This window comes from Anser cygnoides, chromosome 2, assembly GCF_040182565.1.
Source record: "Anser cygnoides isolate HZ-2024a breed goose chromosome 2, Taihu_goose_T2T_genome, whole genome shotgun sequence".
Classification (NCBI taxonomy): Eukaryota; Metazoa; Chordata; class Aves; order Anseriformes; family Anatidae; genus Anser; species Anser cygnoides.
In genome coordinates this window covers 128,088,577-128,110,649 of record NC_089874.1, presented here as the reverse complement: position 1 = coordinate 128,110,649, position 22,073 = coordinate 128,088,577, and the positions used below count along the sequence as shown (strand labels likewise).

Here is a 22,073-nt window from a genome sequence, read left to right as displayed (position 1 = left end):
TATTAAAAATGTTGGCTTTTATGACTAATGGAAAGTCAAAATAATTTTTTGGTGTATTATTTTAAAGGATTTGCAACAGAGGGAAGGTTTCTGAGCAATCACAATACTGCTCATATATACCCTGCCTCTTATTTATATCCTGATAGCACTAAGGCGGTGGATAATGGCTCCACTGTTACAGTTACTGTACAGACAAAACTTTTGCAGTAACCTTTGCCAACCATACAGTTTGGGCTAATACAGAGCTGGAGCTGAAGGTCTAATCAGAGAGCACTCAGAGCAAGTGAGGGAATATTAAAAGCTCCCTTGCAGTTCAGAGCAAAGAGAGGCCTCTAAGTAGGGCAGATCTCCATTCCTGGCTGTCAGAAGGCTGAGTTGTAACATGAGCTGGGCTCCATTTGCTTTTCCATTTATATAAAAACCTTTTTGTTTCTTTTGTTATAAACTTAGACCTCTAGAATAAAGCCTGGAGGAAGGGGGGAGGGGGAGGAACACTTGCTGCCTGAAAGCTGTAGTTTGTTGTTTGACCACCTTATATAGCATACAGTTCCCAGCTATCTGGGGAACTTGTAGCAGCCCCTCTACGCCAGCTATAGACTGTTAAAAAACAAAGTACTTGTCCACATCCAGAGAATCCAATCCAGTCCCTGCCCCCAAGGACTCTACATTGCAGAGGAAAGACTACAGCACACCAAGAAAGAAGAGAAAGCAAATTTGTTTCCTTTTACAATGCTTACAGTATATAAGCATACAGTCAGTCTTTAGGAGGCATTTTAAAATGGGAAACCTATGGCAAGTCAAAATTGTGAAAGCAGCTCATGGCAAAGAGGAAGAAATCATTAGGATGTGAACAGGGTAAGCATATTAAAAAGCATGTTAAAAATCCATTTGGCATTACTGAAGGTAAAGGGAGCAAACCTCGGACAGAACAAGATAAAGCTGGGAGAGGCTATAGGAAGCTGTCTCCAGGGACAGCTGTATCTGTCAAGCATCTTAAGGAGAAGTGACTCGGTAATAAAAAATAAAAATGTATTGATTATGCAAGAATGGCATATATTGCCACCTTGTTACACTCTAGGGAGATTAGAACAAGAAGAATAATGAGTAATAGCAGATTCCAAGAGGTAATGTGGAAGACGATGATTGAAAGCACAAGTATCTGTCCTAGTATTCTGAAAGAAAAAGAATATTTCTCTCTTAGTCATGGAGGGAAGAAGCAACTTAGGCTGTTCTCAGCATGGTGAAGGGAACTATAAAGAAATCAAAAGACTTTCCTCAGATGAGAGTTATGAATAATAACAAACAAAAGCTGCTGAGTGTGGCAGTGCAGGGGCAAGGACCGAAGCATGGTTTCTGGAGCATCACACAACATTTTGCCCATGAAGCTGCGTTCCTGCTGAAGCCAAATGCAACCATGGCTCAAAGGCATGTAGAGAGAATACACTTTTGCAATGAGCAATGTGAGGTGAATGAGGAGGGAAAACGGGCCTCCAGGTAAGGCCTTCCTTTAACTCCTCTCCATTGAGCAGATAAGAGCGCTGCATGTAAGGTCTACAAAAATCTGTTCTCTCCAAACATAAATTAGAGTATTCTTTAGCTATTCAGTTACTCCTGTTGGTTTATCTCAGACCTGTAAAGATTACAAAAACATATTCAGAGTCATTTTCTGCAAAGTGAAGATATTTGTTTTTACAGCTGATAAGGAGTAAGAAAATAACCTAACAAAATCAAAACAAGGTTTTTAACATTCTAAATCACAATGCAAGTACAGAAAAGGGAGAAATTACTTACCGTTGATTTTAACATTCTAGAAAAGTGCCATCTTTTCTCATGATGTCACAAGAAAGTTATATGTGAAGTAGTAGTGAAACACAGTACTAGACACCTGAAATAGAAGGAGTCGCAGTAAATAACAAATTACTAAATCACTATTTAGAACTGAATCTGTTTTACTATGTTAATTTAAATTGAAAGAAGAAAAGATTAATTTTTTTAAAAAAAGACCAACTCCCCTTTAGAAAGCATTGATATAATGACCTCTCTATAAGGTCTGTAACCTAAGCCACGAAGGGAATCAAACAAGATTTACAGAAGATAAATAGCCAGAGATCTGCAGAATGATAAGAACTTTTATTTTTCCCTTACCTCACATGAGCCTTCTCATTTAAAAATTACGTAGGAGAGTTCCTCGTCAGAAACACTTGAGGCATTATCCATACTTCAAGCATTATCCATATTGCACATCTTTTAAGGCTATAGATTTAACATGGAGGAGGGAGAAGGGGGTGATCTAGGAAATCGCCACCATATTTGGTAGCACTGACAGCTATAGTTACTCTGGGATTACACACCTCTGCCACATAAAATGTCAAGTCATTTGTTGCAAGTGCCAGTGAAAAACCTGCTCAGACAGACGTGAAAATAATGTAAATAAGTATATGTGCATTGAGGAAATGAGTAAAAATAGGAAGGTGAACATGAAGGAACAACCCTGCAGCTCAGAACATGAGAACTGCATGACATCTCCTGCCACACTCTGCAAGCCCCCAGTAATTACAGAAAGTGTAAGGACTGCATGCTTATAAGGTTTGAAGGAATGTAATGTGACTGTGGGGAAGATAATACTCGGATGACAGGTCTGTCATGCCCTGCTCCATTTGAACCTCTTTGCTTCCCCCACCGTTGGAGAAGAAAGATCTGAAGAGCCCCAGCTGGGCGGGGGGCTGCAATGGTCTGAGGTAAAAGGAAAACAATGGGAGAAACAAGGCTGTTTTCTTTTTCTGCCCTTCTATGAGTCCCACAAGGTCCTAGAAACCACATTTTATATCAGATTTTGAGGGCTGAGTTCTCAGCCAGTGTTCTGTAAAACATGCCTTTTCATGTTATAAAAACAGAAAATCCAACAGCTTCAACATGTTAAATTCTATCCTGTTAGAATAGGCTTATTTCTATTTCCCACTCAGTTCTTTTTTTTTTTTTTTTTCCTGATTGTTCCAAAGTATAGAGTGGCAAGTTTGACTTTTTGCCAAGTTTCAGTGTGAATTTTTATGGTTGAGATAATATAAACTTCTGTAAATTGAAGTAGCAAAATGCTGCCAATTAGCTTTAACAATAACGGGAAAGGGGAATATTGCTTCTGAAATAAGAGTCCCTTTTCCCCACTTGTTATTAATAAGTGCTGAAAGAGATTACTTTTTTTATAGGTGCTATTTATCTTCTGCTTCTCCTTGCCATTGATTTATAAATATATAAATAGCATATAAAAGATATCTAAGTGAAGTATATAACAACACAGACATGGAGGGTAAATCCAAGAGTCCTCTATCACATTGCTTTTCAGTAGCATGATTCCATTCATTTAATTGACCTATTCCTGATTTATAAGCAACAGAAGTAGAGAAGAATCAGATCCACAGAGCAATAGGATCTTTCTCTGTAAAATTTGGTTTTAAATGTTAAATAGTCAGTGCCGCAATGATCAAAAGATGCCACAACAGTAGCAGCATCTCTGTTATTCTCAAATTTTCTTGCTTGTAAACTTCAGACAAAACCTCTTTTTGTTTGTTGATGTGAGCATTTTAACAGGAAACAGGAGTTCAGCCACTAAAAAGCACTTTTTTTCCGACACAAATTTCACCATTGTGCTGTGATTGACAGCCATCCCAATGTCTATAAACAACCTACAAGCCTCCCAAATTGACCATTCAGTTCCTGCATCCAACATTTAAACACTGAGCAGTTTTTGCGCTCAATAAAATTCCTTTTCATTTCACCCTGGGTTGCCATGTCTTTTCAAACAGAGACAGAAAAGCAGTGCTCTGTGTCAGACAGATTTTAATTTTCAGTCCTCATCCATTCGTACAATGTAGACACAAGCAAACAAACCCTACCCAAAGCCTAGCAACCCACAGTTTAAACAGTCAATGCATATGAGCTACGGGATGAAGGCCTGGACCTGTTCACACATGAATAAAGAAGATTAAGATTTTCTTTCAAAGACATGAAGCCTTTTTGACAGCCTGTGTCAACAGCGCTGTCTGCCTCTCAATGTGAAACAGTCTTCTATCACAGGTTCCCACAGGGAGGTCTTGCTTATTAGCATGCTTTACACTTCCATTCCTTGTCAGTATTTAATTTAAGAATAAGGGTGCAAAGTTTTGCAAACTCTTACTTACCCACAATGAAAGGGTAACTTACTGGAGACGCTGAAAGGAAATACCAGCTAACATGAACACCTACAGGGGACGTTTTTAAAAGAGGATAACCGTGAAGGAGAAAAAGCAATGGATACGCAAGTGTTCCCTATTAGCCATTGCTGAAATATACCACTAAATTTGTAACCAAACACTTTTATAGCAGGTTGCTTTTGTAGAATTCCTGTCAGCCCACTTTTTAAATATAACATGTGCTGCTGCAGAGGGCAATATTTCAGCCAAAATTTTGGATATAAAACAAAAAAATCCCTATCCAAACAGCAACAACAATACTGACTGGGTTCATGTAAAAGTATAAAATTGGAAGGAATTTCCAGAACCATCAAACTGAGCCCACTGCTATCACAGTCAATATGGCATATAATCCTTTTCATAAGTTACCAAGCGCTCTTCTAATACAATGGCCTTTCTTGTGACACAGTGCAAGGCAAAAAGTCAAAAAAGAAAGTTTTCACTGAGGAGAAAGATTAGTCCTAGCTGAAACAATTATATTCCATTTTTCTGAATGATCCATAGCATCAAGTCACTATCACGTACTGTTGCTATTACATTATTTAAAATGAAAATATTCCAAGACTCCAACATTGCAAACACTCTTAGGAAGCTGTTTAGATAAAGAAATGAGTGGTCCCAGTGAAGGTAACTGCATCAAATAGATGTAGGGCACATGCAGCTTTCAGGATTAAGGACCAAATTTCTGGAGAGCTAAAAGTAATTGGAAAATACCATACCCCCTTCAATATTGAAATAACTTCGCTTTTCAAGAAGAAATGAAAATGTTGAGTGCTGTACTAGCTCACTGCTTGAGTAAGAGTGCAGATTTGTTACCAATTAGATCATTTAGTATGATATTATGAATTTATTTTGAATTTCTCACATAATAAAGTTAGAATGTTGAGGGCAAAAAATTATTTCAATGAGGATCTGATTACATCTTAGCAAAGTAAGTGGGAAAAGATCCAATTTTATCTCAATATTTGATTTAAATCAACGCAATTAAATGAGTACAGTCCTGAAAGCTAAGTCATAATCTGTGTCATGGGAAGCAATATCTCAAACACGGAAATGATAAAGAAATAATTCCAAAATTAGTAAGATTTTTGTTAAAGTTCAAAATATTTTGCATCTGTACACTAAAGGGGTTTCATTTTGTTTTGTTTTGTTCTGGTCTTTTTAAATCTTGCTACTGAAATAAAAGGATATGAATGTTTCTTGGCTGTAATGTAAAATTCAGTGTGAGTTACAGAAAAAAGCTGAATGACTCTGTAACAAGAAGTAAACAGCCAAGACAAGAAAGGATAACTAGGATTACACGGATCAACATTTAATGTATCAAAAATCTTCCTTTAAAGCTATGTACTGTACATAGTAATGATTCATAGTCTTCCACAAGTATCTGCATAGCAGATGCTTTTTAGCAGTATTCCTGATTTCTTCCTTGCTGTTTGAAAATTGCAATCGAGTGTGTGAAATCTAATAGAATGACTTTAAGCATACACTTCCTTTTATCCTGGTTCAGTACATCCCAAAGAAATATTCTAAGACTTTTAATTGGTTATTTTTAAAGCAGTACATTTTGAGTTCCACAATTTGATTCTATCCAACATTTATTTCTGTCAAACAAGTATGTGACTTAGTGCACTGCAGTTATAATTCATAACATATTTAGTTATGTTCTCAAAGCTACATATTTGTTTAACAGAAATAAATGTCATTTCAAGTTTTAATTTGCTGAAGTTAAATTTGTCTAGACATCTAGAGAAAAATCACATAGGTCAAAACACAAAGATAAATAAGTAAAGAAGATGTACAAATACAACATGTGTGCAAGAGTCTGGATTTTATTCTTTCCAGTGTCTGTTATTTATAGGTATTAATTTTGAGATGGAACACTAGGTTCTAGCAAAAGTTAGTTATAAATATAGCATAATTTCCACCATAAAAGCAAAAAGTAAAATAAAATAAAATTGTTGATTTTTATTTTTTATTTGTTCTTTAGAGTTAAAGCATGAAAAATGAAAGCATACATCTGTGTTTTGTATATATTTTTTTTTTTACAAATTAATTTATTCACTGTCTTTCAGACTCAGTCTTTTGTTTTGCTTTGTTTTATTTGAGACAGATGCACCACTTGGAATAAAACACACTTTTTAGGTTTAGATGTACAGTGCGTACCATTCTCAAGAAAAGCTCTCAAAGCCATTTGGGGACCCTGAATAATTTCACTCACAGGCAGAGACTCATCAGAGTCAACATGTTTATTAAATTAAAAAGAAAAGAAAAAGGGCTTAAAAAAATATATGCTGAATTATTGTTGATTATTGGGAAAAAAGAAAGGAAACTTTGGTGAGTTCCTGACATTTTTCTGTTAATTTTTGTCACTGAACACGCTGCATAATAAAGTTCACCAACAGAGAAACCTCACAAAGCCTTGTGAAGTCCCCTTGCAAAATGGCTGCCGTCTCCCCTTATTCTTCCCTCACTGACCTCAGAAGGCTGTGATTTTACCAATGGTATTTCTATCCCTTTGTTCTTAATGGGATTCTCTTGTCTCTATCTCCCAACCACATAGGAGGTCATGTTTTCCCTGAGGGCATTTGGCTTTACTGTCATGGAGCACAATGGGAATAGCCACCTTTCATGCAATTCTCAGTGGATTTCTCTGAAGTACGAGATTTGAGGAAACAGTGGTGTAATTTCATAACTTCCAGTCACAGCCAGCAGGAGTAAATGTGACCACGCATATAAAATACTTCTGCAAAGTCTTCATGCAGGCTAGATGCACTTAATAGAGCATGCAGGAAAGAGCAAGAAGCTTGTTGCAAGTGCGTGCCTGAGTGACAGAAGGGAAAATTTAAGAATGTGTGTCATGGAATGGAGAGTTGAGAGAGACAGGGCAAAGGCTGGCAGATTGGAGAGGGGAGGAAAAATGGATGTCACTTAAGTATGAGCACCTACTCCCACTCAATTTTATCTGGGTTATCTTTGGAAGATCGTAGTATAATACATAGGGAGAGTGGGTAGCTGCCAAAGGCAAGAGTTAGCAAAATTTGCACGTGAACAAAACATTCTGATAGTTTCAGACATTTCTGTCACCAGAGAGAAATCCAAGCCCCAGTTGTGTAGCAGGGGCATGCACCCTTGCTTCGGCTGCTCAGACTCACTGATAGCACCACAGCACAGGTGTGTCCTCACCAGTGGTTTACACAGATGTCCCAAGCTGTCCCAAACAGCCAGACACTGAAATTTCATAACTGTAACCGTCCTGTTACTCTATGTTACATGAAGGACAAAATTTGGATGAACTGCGTGTTCTAATTCTTGCCTTTCTGTAACTTGGCATTTGTAAGGATAAATTTCAATGTTCAGAAGGTATATTGTTCTATGTCACTCAAAGGGTTTCTACTTCATACTTTAATCCAAATTTGGTTTCATTGTTTTGCTTTCTTAGTGATTTATCAAAATGGTGGAGTGTTTAATCCAAAACAAACAAAAAAACAATCACAAAACAAAAACAAACAAACAAACAAAAAACACTTGTTTTGAGATGTTATTATAGTTCCTCACATCTTTTTTCATATGCTCAAAACACTTCTTAAATTCTCTAAGTTTCTCCCTTGGTACATAGGCTATGCAATTGTAACACCTCTTGGTGTTAGCTTCTAACTTGTAAGCTTCTAAGGAAGTTTTTGTTTGGGCACTGAAATGTTTCTTTACCCCCAAAGGACTCTTTTCAGGTAATCATCAGGTTTCAAAGCTAGCTTGATGTCGAGGTGATCAGGATTCACACCTCTCAGAGCTAGTGCTCCGTGACACCCACAGCTCATAAACAAGATTTCACTTTTTACTCTCAGTCAATATTTTCAAAGGTAGTTTTACAAGAAAATATATTTCAAACATAATTTAAACCACCCTATATTTCTTGGATGTATCCTCATATTTCTGATGAATTGCTTGGCACCTAGAGTGCCCAGCTACAGGAACAAGATATGAAACGTGAGACTGCTGTCTCCACTTTAACATCACATCGCAATCCTCAAACCTTACTCGGTGGCATTGGGTTTGTGGCTCTTCTTTTTGTCCTGTTCAGGCTTTCACAGAATGTGAATGTGGCCCAAAGGGCTAGAGTATTTACCTGATAGTCTTTTGTAAGCAAGTGGACAAGGATCAGCCAGGCTGAAATTAAGAAAGAAGTTCTCTGCCCTCGCTAATGTGAGGTTAGTTGACCATGATCACAGGGGACAGTAGATCCCTTCTTAAAACTTTGGTGCATTAATTAACCACCTTTCCTTCACCACATGGAAAATCTAAGAGAAAAAATAAGGGAGTTGAGAGGGCAGGGTGAGAACGGCCAGCTGAAGAAAGGGAGAGCAACAACTGTTTCCACTGGCTTTGTACACAGAGACACAGCCAAAGCACACAAGGTACTGGCTTGCTTTTTAAGCCTAGGCCCTTAAACCCAGTCAAGAAAGAGAAGATTTGGTTGCTGGGATCGGGGCAGTTCTGTGCATGTGATCGCTGAAGAGCCTCTAGCACACAGGGAGAAACACCAACGTACAACAGGATGATACCTAATGAAGAGTGGCACCTGTAGAACAATGATTTTGTAATACAAATGTGAATGGTGGACCCAGTTCAGCATTGGGCCTTAGAACACAATATTTCAAAATTCGGTGGCAGGCTGTGTTCTGTGATCAAACAAATTCCCAGTTGTTCCGGTACATATATTACCCTCACTATAAAAGCAAACAGGAAAATGCAGTTGCCCAATATTTTCACAATTTATAGTGTGTTCAACATTCATTCAGTTTACCCATCTTGTTCCTAATCCTAAAATACCCAGCTTTAAAATAGGGTATTTTGAAGATTTTTTTTTCAGCTTTATAACATCTGCACCAAATATTGTGGGAATGCTTTAACCAAAGTTCCAAATTTACACATGATTAAGAGAGCTGTTTATGTTGGTTAAACAACAGTCAGCTATTGAAAACAGATTCATAGAGGATAAACAGCTCTAGTATGTTAATTGTTTAGGTTTATTGCATTGTTCTTACATACATTTAAATATAATGTTATTAAATTGGTTTACTAAGCTAGCTTATCCTTATTAATCTATATTTGGGGGCTTTGTATAGTATGTGCCAGCACAGCCCTAAGCCATCTATTAGCATTTTGAAATTAACCTGTTTGAAGAGTGACTAATAAACAGGAACAACATCAACAGGAAATTTTAAACAGTTATTAATGTGTTTATCTAAAATGTTTTCCTGTCCATAAATGCAATTATTTTTGCATTGCTGCTGATGACGATTGACTATGATGAGTTTAAAGCTTTCATAACTGTGGCTCCACTTAACACAAGTAACAGTATGCTTATGCTAAATATTGCAGTACTGCCTAAATTTGGTGAATTTAGTACAAAAGAGTTACTTAAGGACCTGAAGGACACACAGTGAGGTCTCTTTGTGTAATAATTTTATTTTTGCGGATACTGCTCCATGCAAATTATTTTACTGGCTATTTCAATGTAGTTTTAAAAAGCCACAGTAAAATGTAGTTCCTGCTCCAGCACATAAACAATTTATCAGAAATGCTGGATACAACATGAAAAGAGAAGATGAGTCTAGTTCTTACTGAGTTAACAAAAATGACTTCTTTACACACAGTTCTTTTGCATGTAGACTTCTGCATGTAGCTAGTCTACAGACTAATGAATGCATAATTGTCTTCACAAAGCATTGCTAGCAGATAAAAATAAGGAGTAGAAAAGATCGGGGGGAAAAGGAGGAAAGAGGATCATGTACAGCCATTAGCAAGGTATCTCTCATTTAGAGAATATGTAAGAGGCAGATGTCATCCATTTGCTGAAGTATATTTGCACCTGTTCTCTATTCCCCATCCTCGCATCCTCAACACAGTTTGACATTCCTTTACCGAGACAAAAAGAGAACTTAGATGTGTTAACATCAGGGCTGGGAATTTCCCTGAAATGCTCGTTTTTGTGTAAGACAACGTATTCTTCTCTCTTTCAACAACACTTGGCTTGCTAATGGGAGACTGACAAAACTGGGGAAGAAGGTATCCAAGGTTTACAGCCCACAGAGTCAACTCTTTCTACCACTCTCTGCCAGCCTCCTAGCAGATGTTATTCTGCAGGTAATGCCAGTGTCCAACTGCTGCTCCTGTTAGGAAAAACAATGCAGCACACATACTGACTATTTCTGCAGCCAGATCATTTATTCTAACTAGAACAATCCAATCCCTCCCACTGGGTTAAAGGACCCAGGACCACAGGAGATGCAGATGCCTTACTGGATAATTGAGACCTAAGCATGGCTAGACAGGAACTGCAGCCACCTGGTTTGCACACAGACACAGCTTTTCTCCTGCCAGGGAGGCAGTCTCAATGCACACTTCTGAGAAAACATCATTTCATAAACTGCCAAACACCCAGCAGTGGCACACTTCCTTCTTTGTTCTCTGTGATGCAAAGCCAATAAACTGATTTCTCCCTTTCCAGAGGCATGGCTAATTGTCTCTCAGTGAATCTATACAGCAGCAGCAATGTGTTGAGAAAAGGTGTCAGACAAGGTAAGAGCAAAGGGAGGCACACTGATACTTCTTCCTCTGCAGCCATCAGCAGGCATGAAAATTTGAGCACTTCCTTGTCAGAACAACATTTATGTGGCATGGACACAACAAGCCACACACATGGTGAAAAAATACTGACCCGTGTCCATCAAGGTAATGAAAGCAGAATAATTATGTGTAATCAGGACCCAGATAACTAAAATCTTTGGCCTACCACTTATCACAGATCTTTCAAGACCATGCACAAGTTCTTGTCTCATACTGACTCACACAAAAGTGTGCCTTTTGTGTGTATCCAAGCAATAATGCAAACACTACTTCACAGTTCTGAGGTTTGTTCTTTCCAGGTTGCAGCAAGCCCTGGTCATAAATTATCAGCGAGGATGGGATCACAGCATGACCGAGAACATTTGTTTGGTAGATTTAATAGAATAGCAACAAAACGGAGCTGAAGAATACAGCAACACAAATCATAAAGCCTTATTGTCAGTACTGGAAAAATCACCTTTTGTCTGACTAGCCACACCTTTAAGAAAAAAAATAAAATAACTTTTTCCACAAGTGAAATATTGGGTGATTTTGTTGTTGGGAGTGGGCTGAGGTCTGATATGCCTGGTTAGTCTTTGGTGGGTAATTCATTTGGATCCTGAACACCTAAACCAGATGTTTGTATTTAATAGGTCAGTGAGTCTCATAAGCAAGTCATTATTTAATAGTAGAATTGGTTATTTCAACATCTCTCTCCCCTTTTCCACTACCTACCAGACATAGTGTCACACATACATACTTTTATCACTTGTGTGCAGCATACTGTAGGCATTTAATAGCTTTTAGAGTTGTATGTAGAAGACTGATGTAATTTTTTAGCAGTTTATGAGAACTCCAACTGTAGGTTTATAGGATACAAAGGTTTAAGTATATCTGGGACAGATTCAGAGGTGAAGCAAAAAAAAGAAAGTCATGTTTGGAATATAATACAAGTATGACACAAGTACCACAACAGTCATCTCTTAAGTCCTCCTTCTGACTAGTTTGAATCACCGTTGTATTCATTAAATTGCATTCACAGCTAGATACTCTGCTGAGCTGTCAGCCTTTCTTTAACATGAATCTGGAGTGAATTTATTGGGGTAAGACTGAGTTCCAGGTTGAATGTTCGTTTCTTCACTGAATTATTTTGGATTTATTCCTGTGAAATAGGGTAGGTTTTGGCCCATCACACTCTGTTGAAAAGATGTCGGTGTTTTCAAACATGGGGTTGTAAGTAAAACTGTGATCACCGTAATTTGTGAAGAACTCTATTTACCAACTGAATTCAGATTTGTAAACAAATTAGTAGAAAACAGTCAACATGTGCAAATCTTGCCTCCTTTTCTCCATTATAGAAGCTGCCAACTCATGCTAAATAAAGCAAAATTTCCAAAGTGAAAGGGCAGACTTTGGCCCCAAAACCATGACAAAGACAAAATAATCCCTATTCTTAATATGATTTTTCTTTAATTCTAAATGTTATACGAGAAAATGAAATTTTAAACTGTATCTTTATTCAGAGAAGTATCTTTATATAATCCAGAATTTTAGAGTAGGATAATATCTTGCAATAATGTTTGAAGATAGTTTTTAACATCAAGAAATAGTCCATCAAGATGAAAGAACAGATCCTTGTAGGTATGTAATTTAATTAAAAATAGATATTTTCATCCAATAATATAACAGAAGTAGATCAACATTGTGACATAGTATCAATAAATAGTTGAATGTTCAAATAGATATTAAATATAGAACAAATTCACTGGAGTCCCCAAGTTTACCTCATGTTAAACATGAGTGGTAGCAATGCTTAATTTCCCATTTTTTTTCCCTAGTAAGGTTCTATTTTGAGCAGCTCAAAACTTTGCCATGTTTCAGTTGTTCCTCCTGAAGTATGTCAAGCTGTTTTCCTGCTTCAGGCTGAGTTCTTTTAGGGAATGTCATCTTAAATGGCTCGCCCATTTCCAGAAACAGTGATAAGATTAAAATGGTGCTGTCCACATAAAAATGCTTCCAGCTGCTTCAAGAAGGAAGCCTAATATCTTCACCACTTGAAGCAAGGGCATGAAACTGCCAAGTAGGTTTCTCCCTATAAAAATCTGTGGCAATTAAAGTTGATGCAGACAGCTCTGGCAAGCACATTGCTACGTGCTCAGCAAAGGCAGCTGGAGCCTGGCAGCTAAAATCTCCAAGGATCCTCTGGGCCATAAGCATCCCCACACAGCTCCAGTGTGCTGGCTAAGGGGCAGGGTTGACAATGCTCCTGGTTCTAGCACATCTCTTGCAGCATATTATGTTTTTCTTAAAATACTAGCTTCTGAAGTCCTGCTGAGATTAAGAAAATCTCAGTTGTCAATATTTTTAAAAGAAGGTTTCTAGCACTCACCATTAAAGCTAAAAGCCTGAAAACACGGTGTGAGTGTACGTTGTCTCAAAAACAAAACAACAAAAAAAAAAAACCAACAAAAAAACCCAATAAGTCTAATAAAAAGAGTAGAAGTGTTATTTCTTTAACACACTCTGACTGTAAAGGCAGTTTCATGATTTGTTGTGGTCTGCCTCCTGATTTCTTAAATTCTTGTGGCTGAGAATACTGGAAATATGCATGTACTTCCCTGGAAGAAGTGCTGCAAGGGCTGGGGTATAGTTGTTGTGTTTTTAGTCCAAAACCCAAGAGAGAAAACCATTTTCTATCCAGCAGGCATGCCGTTCACTTTGGTGCCCTAGCATTAAAGAGACAATCTGATCCAAAGGGAAAGAAATATGAGGAACAGAAAGTTTGTGTTGATACTTATCAGAAGTAGAACCTGGGAGACTGGATTGAAGTAGAAGGAGCAGGAGAGCGCTGGGAATCAGAAATGGAAGTGCCTATAGCCAGCAGTGAAAATGATCCCTTCAGAAATTTGGAAAGAAACACAGCAATCCTGAGTCCCACATTCCACATTCCTTGTGTAGTGCAGTGAAGACCATTGCTATGAAAACCGGTCCTAAAATGTGTGGCTGGTCTGCATGCTCATTAATAACCTACTACTGCAACCATGGACAATGCAAATATTTGAGACCCTTGCTGCGTTTTGAAGTTTTCAATCTTCCTGTTGGCCCACATCACATTTTGACAGGTGTTGCTTCCCCCTACTCCTTCCCTTGGTCTGCCTTGTCAAACAAACATACAAAGTTGAACCTGGGAAAAAAAAATAATAATAATCCCCCTCAAAAGTGAAAAATGTAAGAATTAAGGTTGTTACAAATCAGCACCTCTCACATGTTCATTATGTCTGTCTCTAATGACACTATCGCCCATTTTTTCCACCTCCTTCATGTGATTATGGAAAAAACTGGCTGCTACCCGAATGAATATATTTCTGCTCAGATCTAAACACTAAATTTGTTAAATACAGGATCACAATTTCCTTCTGGTCTTTGAGTTCAGTCCTAATGTCAGTGCTATCACAATGCTTCACAAATATGTACTTTTTTCCTGAAGAACCTCACTCCCAGGTGGTGCTGGGACTGGGATTAGACAGCAGTGAGAAAGTTAAAGGCATTTGATCATCATCCTATGAAGAACTCTGTCAGAAACAGAGATAAGAGCCAGTTCATTATTGGAGTGTTTTCAGGCTTCCTGTAGCATTAATATTGGCCTTTCTCTTCCTGAAAGCCTCTGTTTTATTCACTGACACCTTTCAGCTTCTGGAAAAATATATCAACTGTTCTCACAAGCAGACTCAAGCAATAAATCAGATGACCAAAGCTCTGTAGACACAGGGCTAGCTCCTGCTCTTGGGATTTCTTTTTTCAGGTTATGTTGGCACCATGGCTTCTGGCTCTGAGCCTGGCCATGCAGAGAGACGTGTGCCTCCCACCTGCCCCTTTCAGAAGGATATCATTGAGGCGACCCCGCAAGGTCTAAGCATCTGGCCATATGGAAGAAAAGCAATTGAGTGGATGGAAATATTCCAGCCAGAGCTGGACTAACAGTGGGGTATTGCCTTCATAAGTACACTACGTTCTGCACACTTAATAATTATTGCAATTATCATGTAATTAAAGAACACCATAACATGTATAAGTAGGTTGAATTAATATTACTTAAGCAGCCTTAACCACAGCATTTTTTAATTTTTGTGTGCTTGACTTACAATCTTAACATTCTTATAATGTAGTTTTCTGGATGTAACAGTCTCTACACATCTGACAATATGTTTCATGCTTCATTTGCCAGAAATGTTATGAGTTTTGAGTCAACACATTAGGAGTATGTCTCTGTTTTCAGTGGCAAAAGGCCAAGTTTTAATTTAACTTATTTGCCATTGGCTAAACTGTGTCATTTCCTAAACATTTCTTTTTTTTTCTCTCTCTCTTTTTTTTTTTTTTTAAATGTCTAACCAGTATTGAAATATGCTAGAATATATTGTTCAAATGACTGCAAGGGAGATTAGAAATATGTAGGTAAAGCTTTATATATACGGCTACTAAAGTTTTCCACTCCGTTTTTATCTTGACAGCTTAAGGTGAATTTTTTTCCTATATACTCCTCTGTGTTACAACTTAAATGTTATTTGGGGTTTGGTCCTATTTTGCTTTGAGCAGGACTCTTCTTAGTTGGCTTTACAGTTTTGTATTCATTATACGTGTCAGAAAATAAAACAGCAGTGCAAACTACAAGTCAGTTTGAGTGTCCTAAGAGACACCAGTAATATGGATTAACAAGATTTGGCTGTGTGTACTAAAACATTTGTCTGAAGATAGGTAATAATGTTAAGAAGTCAAACGATTTTGATTTTGCTTCAAAACAGTGGATTAAAAGGATTCCAACGCTGTTCTTCAGCAGTGGCTCTACATTCCCTGTGCATGCTATAGATGTTAGCATGTGAAGCATCTCTTCATTTCTAGGAGAAAAGCTGCCCTAAAACACTATTATTATTTTGTTGTGAATTCTCTGCAATAATGTGTTTATTGACACCAGTGGGCATTTGCTTACAATAGTGCAGTTTGTAGTTGATAGATTTGGTTACAATAAAGTTAACCTATCTAGAGGAACTGGTGACAGCTGTGTTGAGAAGAATGATAAGAATTAAATGTAATCTATAATCAGACAGCAAATACAAATCAAATTGTAAATGTAATCAGTAAACAGAGTTTGTTTGGCATAGTGGGGAAAATATTATTGCTAAACATGCACCAGATTTGCATTGAGTCATGGGACAGTTTCAGTATGCATCTGAATGTTATACCTTCAAAAAATGAACTTTTCTTTCTTCGTGATTTAAGTGCTGGTTTATTGCTGACTTTGATTACTCGGGTATTGCCATCATCACCTGAGTAGACTTCATTTTGAGAGGTCACTCCCCCCCCCCAAAAAAAAAGGTCTGCTTGACCTTCTCCAAGCGACTTTTTAATTAATTTTAAGACTTCAAAATTAGTTTAATTCTTCATAAAATATTCAATTACTTTTAAAATCTTAAGTCATTACAAATAGCACATAGCTTTAAGGAAGATCCATTTCTGCTGTAAAAAAAATGGATTTTTTTTTACCACTACTCTATAGTTAATGGAAATGTAGCCATTGAAAATATTTAGAGCAATTGTCTTTGTTTTCAGCATGGTAGTTTTAAGCCACTGAGCATTAAGGCATCAATAAAAGTGTCCAAGATGGCAAATAATCATAATAAGTGATTTCAGCAATTCTTCGTGACCTTCCAGTTTTATAGCCTTTCATTTGAAACACATTAATAAAAGAACCCATAAATCAAGTCCTGGAATGTAATTAACACAGTCTCGTACTGAAAAGCCCATTCTGTATTTCCATTGAAATTTCCATTTCATCTGTTCAAATATCCATTGCATTAATTCAGACATAGACCTAATGTTTCCATACTATGTGAGAGAGACAATTTACTTTAAATATCCATTACAAGTATTTTTAGATTCTGTTTAAAGCCTTAGGGAAATGTATATGATATCCACTTGAACACCAAATTAACTCATTAAGATAAGCACAATTTTGTTAGTGTTAAATCAATTTATAGTGAAAGGCTGCTTTTTTGTGCTGATAATTTATGGAAAGATTTGTCTGTTATAGCTCCCAGCAAATCCTTACTAGTGTGTCTGTAATCTTACTATGCTGAAAGTATTATAGATAGTAAAAAAAAAAAAAAGATGGTTAAGCATCATTTTTAGAGAATGTAGTATACCTTAGGCATTGTGGAACCTTCTTTCTCAACGATATTGTTTTTCACTTTCAGGAATTTCCAAAACAGCGTGTGAAGTGGGCTTTTACTTGCCTTTTGCTAGTTCTCTCTTGTCATTTTATTATTTGAGTTTTCCACTCATAGGAAAAGAGATAATAAAGCAATGAAGCTGTGAAAAGATTTTATACGAAGGTGTTTTTTGAGGAACTGTGTCACAATTCATTCTATTAACTTTGACAATCCCAATTCTGTAGTGGTTTGCTCTTTGAATACAGAGTGAAAAATTTCTGAAATAGGTACCAGACAGATATTTTTACTTAAATTTTACAGACTTTTCTTAATGGCTGTAAATCGATGTCACTCCATTTTCACTAGCCTGCAGTTCCACTGTAGTATCAACCAATTTAAGGCAAATTATTGTGGTCCAGCTTCGTCTCCACTCCTGTCACTGACCTACCATCATCCTTGATGTAGCAGCGTGGCTGAGAGATGGCACAGGTAACTAACTTGCTAAAAGTAACTCCACCACAAACATTTGTCACTGAAACATATCAGGTGACAATCCTAAATTGTGTTGGTTTTCTGTAAAATGAACTTTGCCACCATCAGAATAGGGCAATTTTCTAGGCTGAGACACTGACTGAGCAAGACAGATGGAACATATCTTTTCAATGATTTTACATTTTATAACAGAAAACCATAACTCCAGCTTCATGATTCCCTGATAGAAATTAAAAAAAAAAAAACCACAAAAACACAAATACACAAAACAAAAACATATCACAGATTTCTTCACTGCACAGATGCGCAACAGACATGTGGGTTAGTTGCTGAGGCTGCAGTTACAGTCTGCTTTGTAGTAGGATCATGAGGAACATGATATGTGGCTGTATCTACACTGACAATTCGTGCAGCCCAATATGAGCAGATTGGAAATTGAAATGATTGGTGCCGAGGACCTGACTTCCAAACTATCTGCGTGGCAGGGGAATCAGAGGCTGGTTCAGATGAGCTGTATTCTGGCCGCGTGGAACAACTGCCAGCAAGCAGTGGGGGTGCATTAGTTCAGCTCCTGGAGCACATTTTCTGGCTTGGCTTAGTCCAAAAGGCAGCCAGGCTGTGTGTTTGGAGAGTGCTCTGCAATGAGAACTCACGATGAGTGGGGCTGATTCTCCTCAGGAGTGCTCTCCTGGTCCAAGCTAAAATGCTAATAAAGATATGCCCGTACATGCATACAAATGTCCACTGTGATGAAGCAGAAAGACAGAGTCCATCAAGGAAACTGGTGAAAGTTGTATGTGTGGAATAGTGTATCTCAATTATTACTCCTCTGCTTTTAGATACGTATGCCTACAAGGCAAAGTTCAACTTTGATATCTGTAATTGCTTTTGTTAATGGTGTTTTTTCTTCAAGGCCAAATGTTATATGAAGTCTTATATATCCTCTGGTTTATTTCAGGCATTTTGCCTGAGTAAAGACTTTAGGATCAGGCTTATAGATTCTAAATTCTTAAGATCCTTTGGGAGACATAAATCATGACTGCACACAACTTGGCTGATCTAAGTAAAAGAAAATACATGTAAGAATGTGTACTTGTTAGAAAAATATGTTTCAAGATATATTGAAAAATCAAGTCCTGTTGCAATGATGTCATCTACAAAGGTGGGGCACTGCCTGTGAGGTACTTCAATGTTTTGTGGGTTCCTATAAAACTTGGCCAAGGAGCAAAGGCATTTCAATTTAACAAGCTAATAAATAGTTTTGAATAACCCACCTTGTGTCTCATAACATCTGGAACTAAAACATAAAGTAAAGCCAAGAAGGATAAAAAATATAAAGAAACGCAAGGCTGCCCTCTGCCTCTTACACTGGAAGGAATGTAAGTGATGGTGATGGAAAAGGTCGCTTTTTGACAGATGCGCTCCATAAGCTTTTCTGTTTTCTACCTTCTTCCTTAGTAATGGAGCATATTGTAGTAACTTAAAAATAAAAATATTTTCTCACATGAATGATTTATTAAACAACAAAACTGTTGCTTGGAACATTTTTCATGGAATTACAGGACCTCCATAGGTATGAAATGATGTTCAAACCCTGCAAGAAGAAATCATACTTTGTCTTGAGATCCAGCCTAGAACTGATAGACTTGATTTGCATTTAACGTTTTGGGTGATGCTGGACCTTTTCTAAGATTATTTTGTGTTCTTTTGGGATTGCAAGAAAGTTGCCTTGGTGTCTGCATTACAGGGTCCCCAACTGCTAAATATCCTGTCAATGCCACTGTGATCCTACCAGATGTTCCTAAAATATGAAAGGAAGTGAAACACAAGGTGAAACGTGCCATACACTTAGGACAAAGGCATTTTAGTGGATAGACTATATGGTTTCTTACCATTGGCAGACATTATTAAATTCAATGAAGTGATGTAGCTGCAGAAAAAAATGTAAGTGAAAAGAGCATTATCTCCACATTTTTTATTGTTAGTGTAGGCTGCATCTTTATGGTTGAAAAGACAGTGTTTAAGCTGACAAGTTTTGGCTTTTAACCTGAGAGGCAACATTTATTTGTGCCTGGTGTCTAGGGCAGGAACAATAAGAGAAGTAAATGATGAGGATAACACAATTCAATTTTAGCCCTAATTATACTGCAATTGCTTTGATCTTTCAGGACTTGTTTTAGCTTCTTTTGATGGAAACCCTTAGGCTCTTTCATGTGGAATACCAGAAATAAATTAAAAATTGTAAATTTTAAACATTAATTTTATACGTAAAGTATCATGCCATGGATAACATCTGCTTTTTAGCTTCAAACAGCAAAAGACTGAATCCACACGTAGAATTTCAACCAGTTCTTATTGTAGTTTGTATAATATCACATGAGCTCTCTGTGACCACTGTGGGGCCATTATGCAAGTTTAACCTACAAATCTTCGAGTGTCTGCCATCTTTAGTAATATCTGAGTGCCTTAATTTAAGGTAGGGAATTAAACATGTAGCAAATGAGAATCACATGGGTAACATTTTGAAAATAATTACAGTAAGTATGTTGATGGAAATCATCCAAGAAAAGCTTTGGCAAAATGAGCCCTGAAGTACATTTCACCTGTGTTTACATTTTTAACACTAAAATACAAAGTTTATATTGTTCCCCTTTAGTCCACCTGGGGAAAGAGCGATATTTCTCTTCTACGTTTCATAAAAATAATAATAAGATTGGAAATAAACACTTAGCTTAAGGATGTATTTTCATCTTGTTTGGAGCAATATTTTTTAATAGTATTAATAAGAGGCATACATACTGGGAGAATAAATCCATCTGGGCTTGCGTATCAAAGGTAGGTGAGCTCAGCTATGTATGTCTTTGTCTACATGAAACTGATCCAAACACACTTTGTATCTGATATGCACAAGTACCTCAGTGACAGTCTTTGCTCCCCCTTTTCTAGTTGGTCACTGCATAAGTAATTAATAATTTGTGTTACTTAGCTATAAAGTACTTCAGAAATTCATAATATTCATTTATTAACCTTTGCAGATTAATTTTCACAGCGGAAAACACTTATGGAAAAAAGTACTTGCCAAAGTTTGTCTATATCAATATGTTACAAACACAAAGCTCAGAAGAGCATAAGATTTCAGATGAAGGTGTTATTATTTGTATTTACTTCTCTATTACAGATGTACGAACAAATTTCAAACAAGGACAAGGGCCTTTTATGTAGTAAGATCTGCAACAGCCCCAGACTTTGTGCTGGAGAGACACATAAATCTTCCTTAGGTCCCAGACACGGGACCTTTAAGTGACTCAGGCTATGCAAGCACCATCCAAAAGCGTCCTGTTTGCTGTCCAAATAAGTATCAAAAGGGCTAGGGGCACAATGGGCAACTCAGCTAATGAAATAAGGTAAGGCAGCTTTTTAGCCGAAATAAACCAAGATGGACCATAAACATGACACGTCTAGCTGATTAGTTTAGAAGAGTCAACGTCTTGCTTAGTAAAGAGCACAGCAGGGTTTTAAACAGAGTAGATGGATATCTGGTTGGAGTTTTTCTGTGAACACATAAGTCCATGAAAAAGGCAGTAGATGATGACTGCTGAGGCTGGCAAGGATGGTTTAGCCAAGACAGAGGTCAGACATAGGACAACCTAGCAGAAGCTAAGTGGTGCAGTAAGGCAGCTGTATTTGCCACAGGAGTCAGTAGACATACAAAAATAAAGTGGAAGGAAAGGAGATTGACAAGCTAGAAATAACATCGCAGAGATGGTGTTTTGAGATTAAGGTAGCTGAGGTTGTGACTTTCTGTGCTAATTATCCACCTGAAACAGATTAAACAAACTTTCTTCTGTGACCTAAGCAAGTATAATTTACACCTACAATAGGTAAACCAGCTAAAATACATGCAGACATGGCTTTAATTACACATAGTACTAAAGTTACTCTGATTTAAAACATCAGAAGGAGCTGCACTGAGGTTACTAGGCACAGACCAAGAGGCAACTGCATAGATGACATCATTCAAATAAATTAGAAGGAAAATAAACAGAAGTAACTTCATTTTGTGAAATAGAAGTGGCATTAGCTTTTACAGCAAAAGCACCCTGGCTCTGCTGATGCACAGTTACCTTTCAGGTAGAACAATTAAATCTAAGTAACTAATGATTCTACCCTCAAGTATTTCATTACAATTATTAAGTGAAAATTAACAAAACTATTACAATAAGGTCTTCACAAAAAGGACACATTTTTATTTCACAAAAATAATCACCTCTAACTAACAATTAATTTCTGAACACAATTAAAAAACTTCTCAAAATTCTCTTCCCCTTTAATTCTGCAGACTTGCCATGGCAGGTCTCATACATGCACTGAAGTGCAAACTGCTCAGAAAAGGGTCTGGAAAGTTCACTCATAAATCTTAGAATCAAATACAATCTCAATGGCTCAATGCTGTCAGCACACGCAAATTTTCTCCAGTATCAAGCAGTGGGAAAACTATATTAAATGTAAATTAAACATACGATTTGCAAACTGATAGCAGCTGATT

The 22,073-nt window shown here is 37.2% G+C and overlaps 1 protein-coding gene across 1 annotated transcript in view; it reads right to left on the bottom strand.

The window, feature by feature from the left end:
* Positions 1–1,791: 1,791 nt before the first annotated feature.
* The window catches only part of C2H8orf34 (chromosome 2 C8orf34 homolog), a 220,264-nt gene continuing 199,982 nt past the window's right edge, over positions 1,792–22,073 (bottom strand). The window contains exon 14 of the mRNA XM_048076998.2: positions 1,792–1,885. Within this exon, the coding sequence (XP_047932955.2) occupies positions 1,878–1,885 (8 nt within the window). The 3' untranslated portion in view covers positions 1,792–1,877. The remainder of the gene's footprint in view (positions 1,886–22,073) is intronic.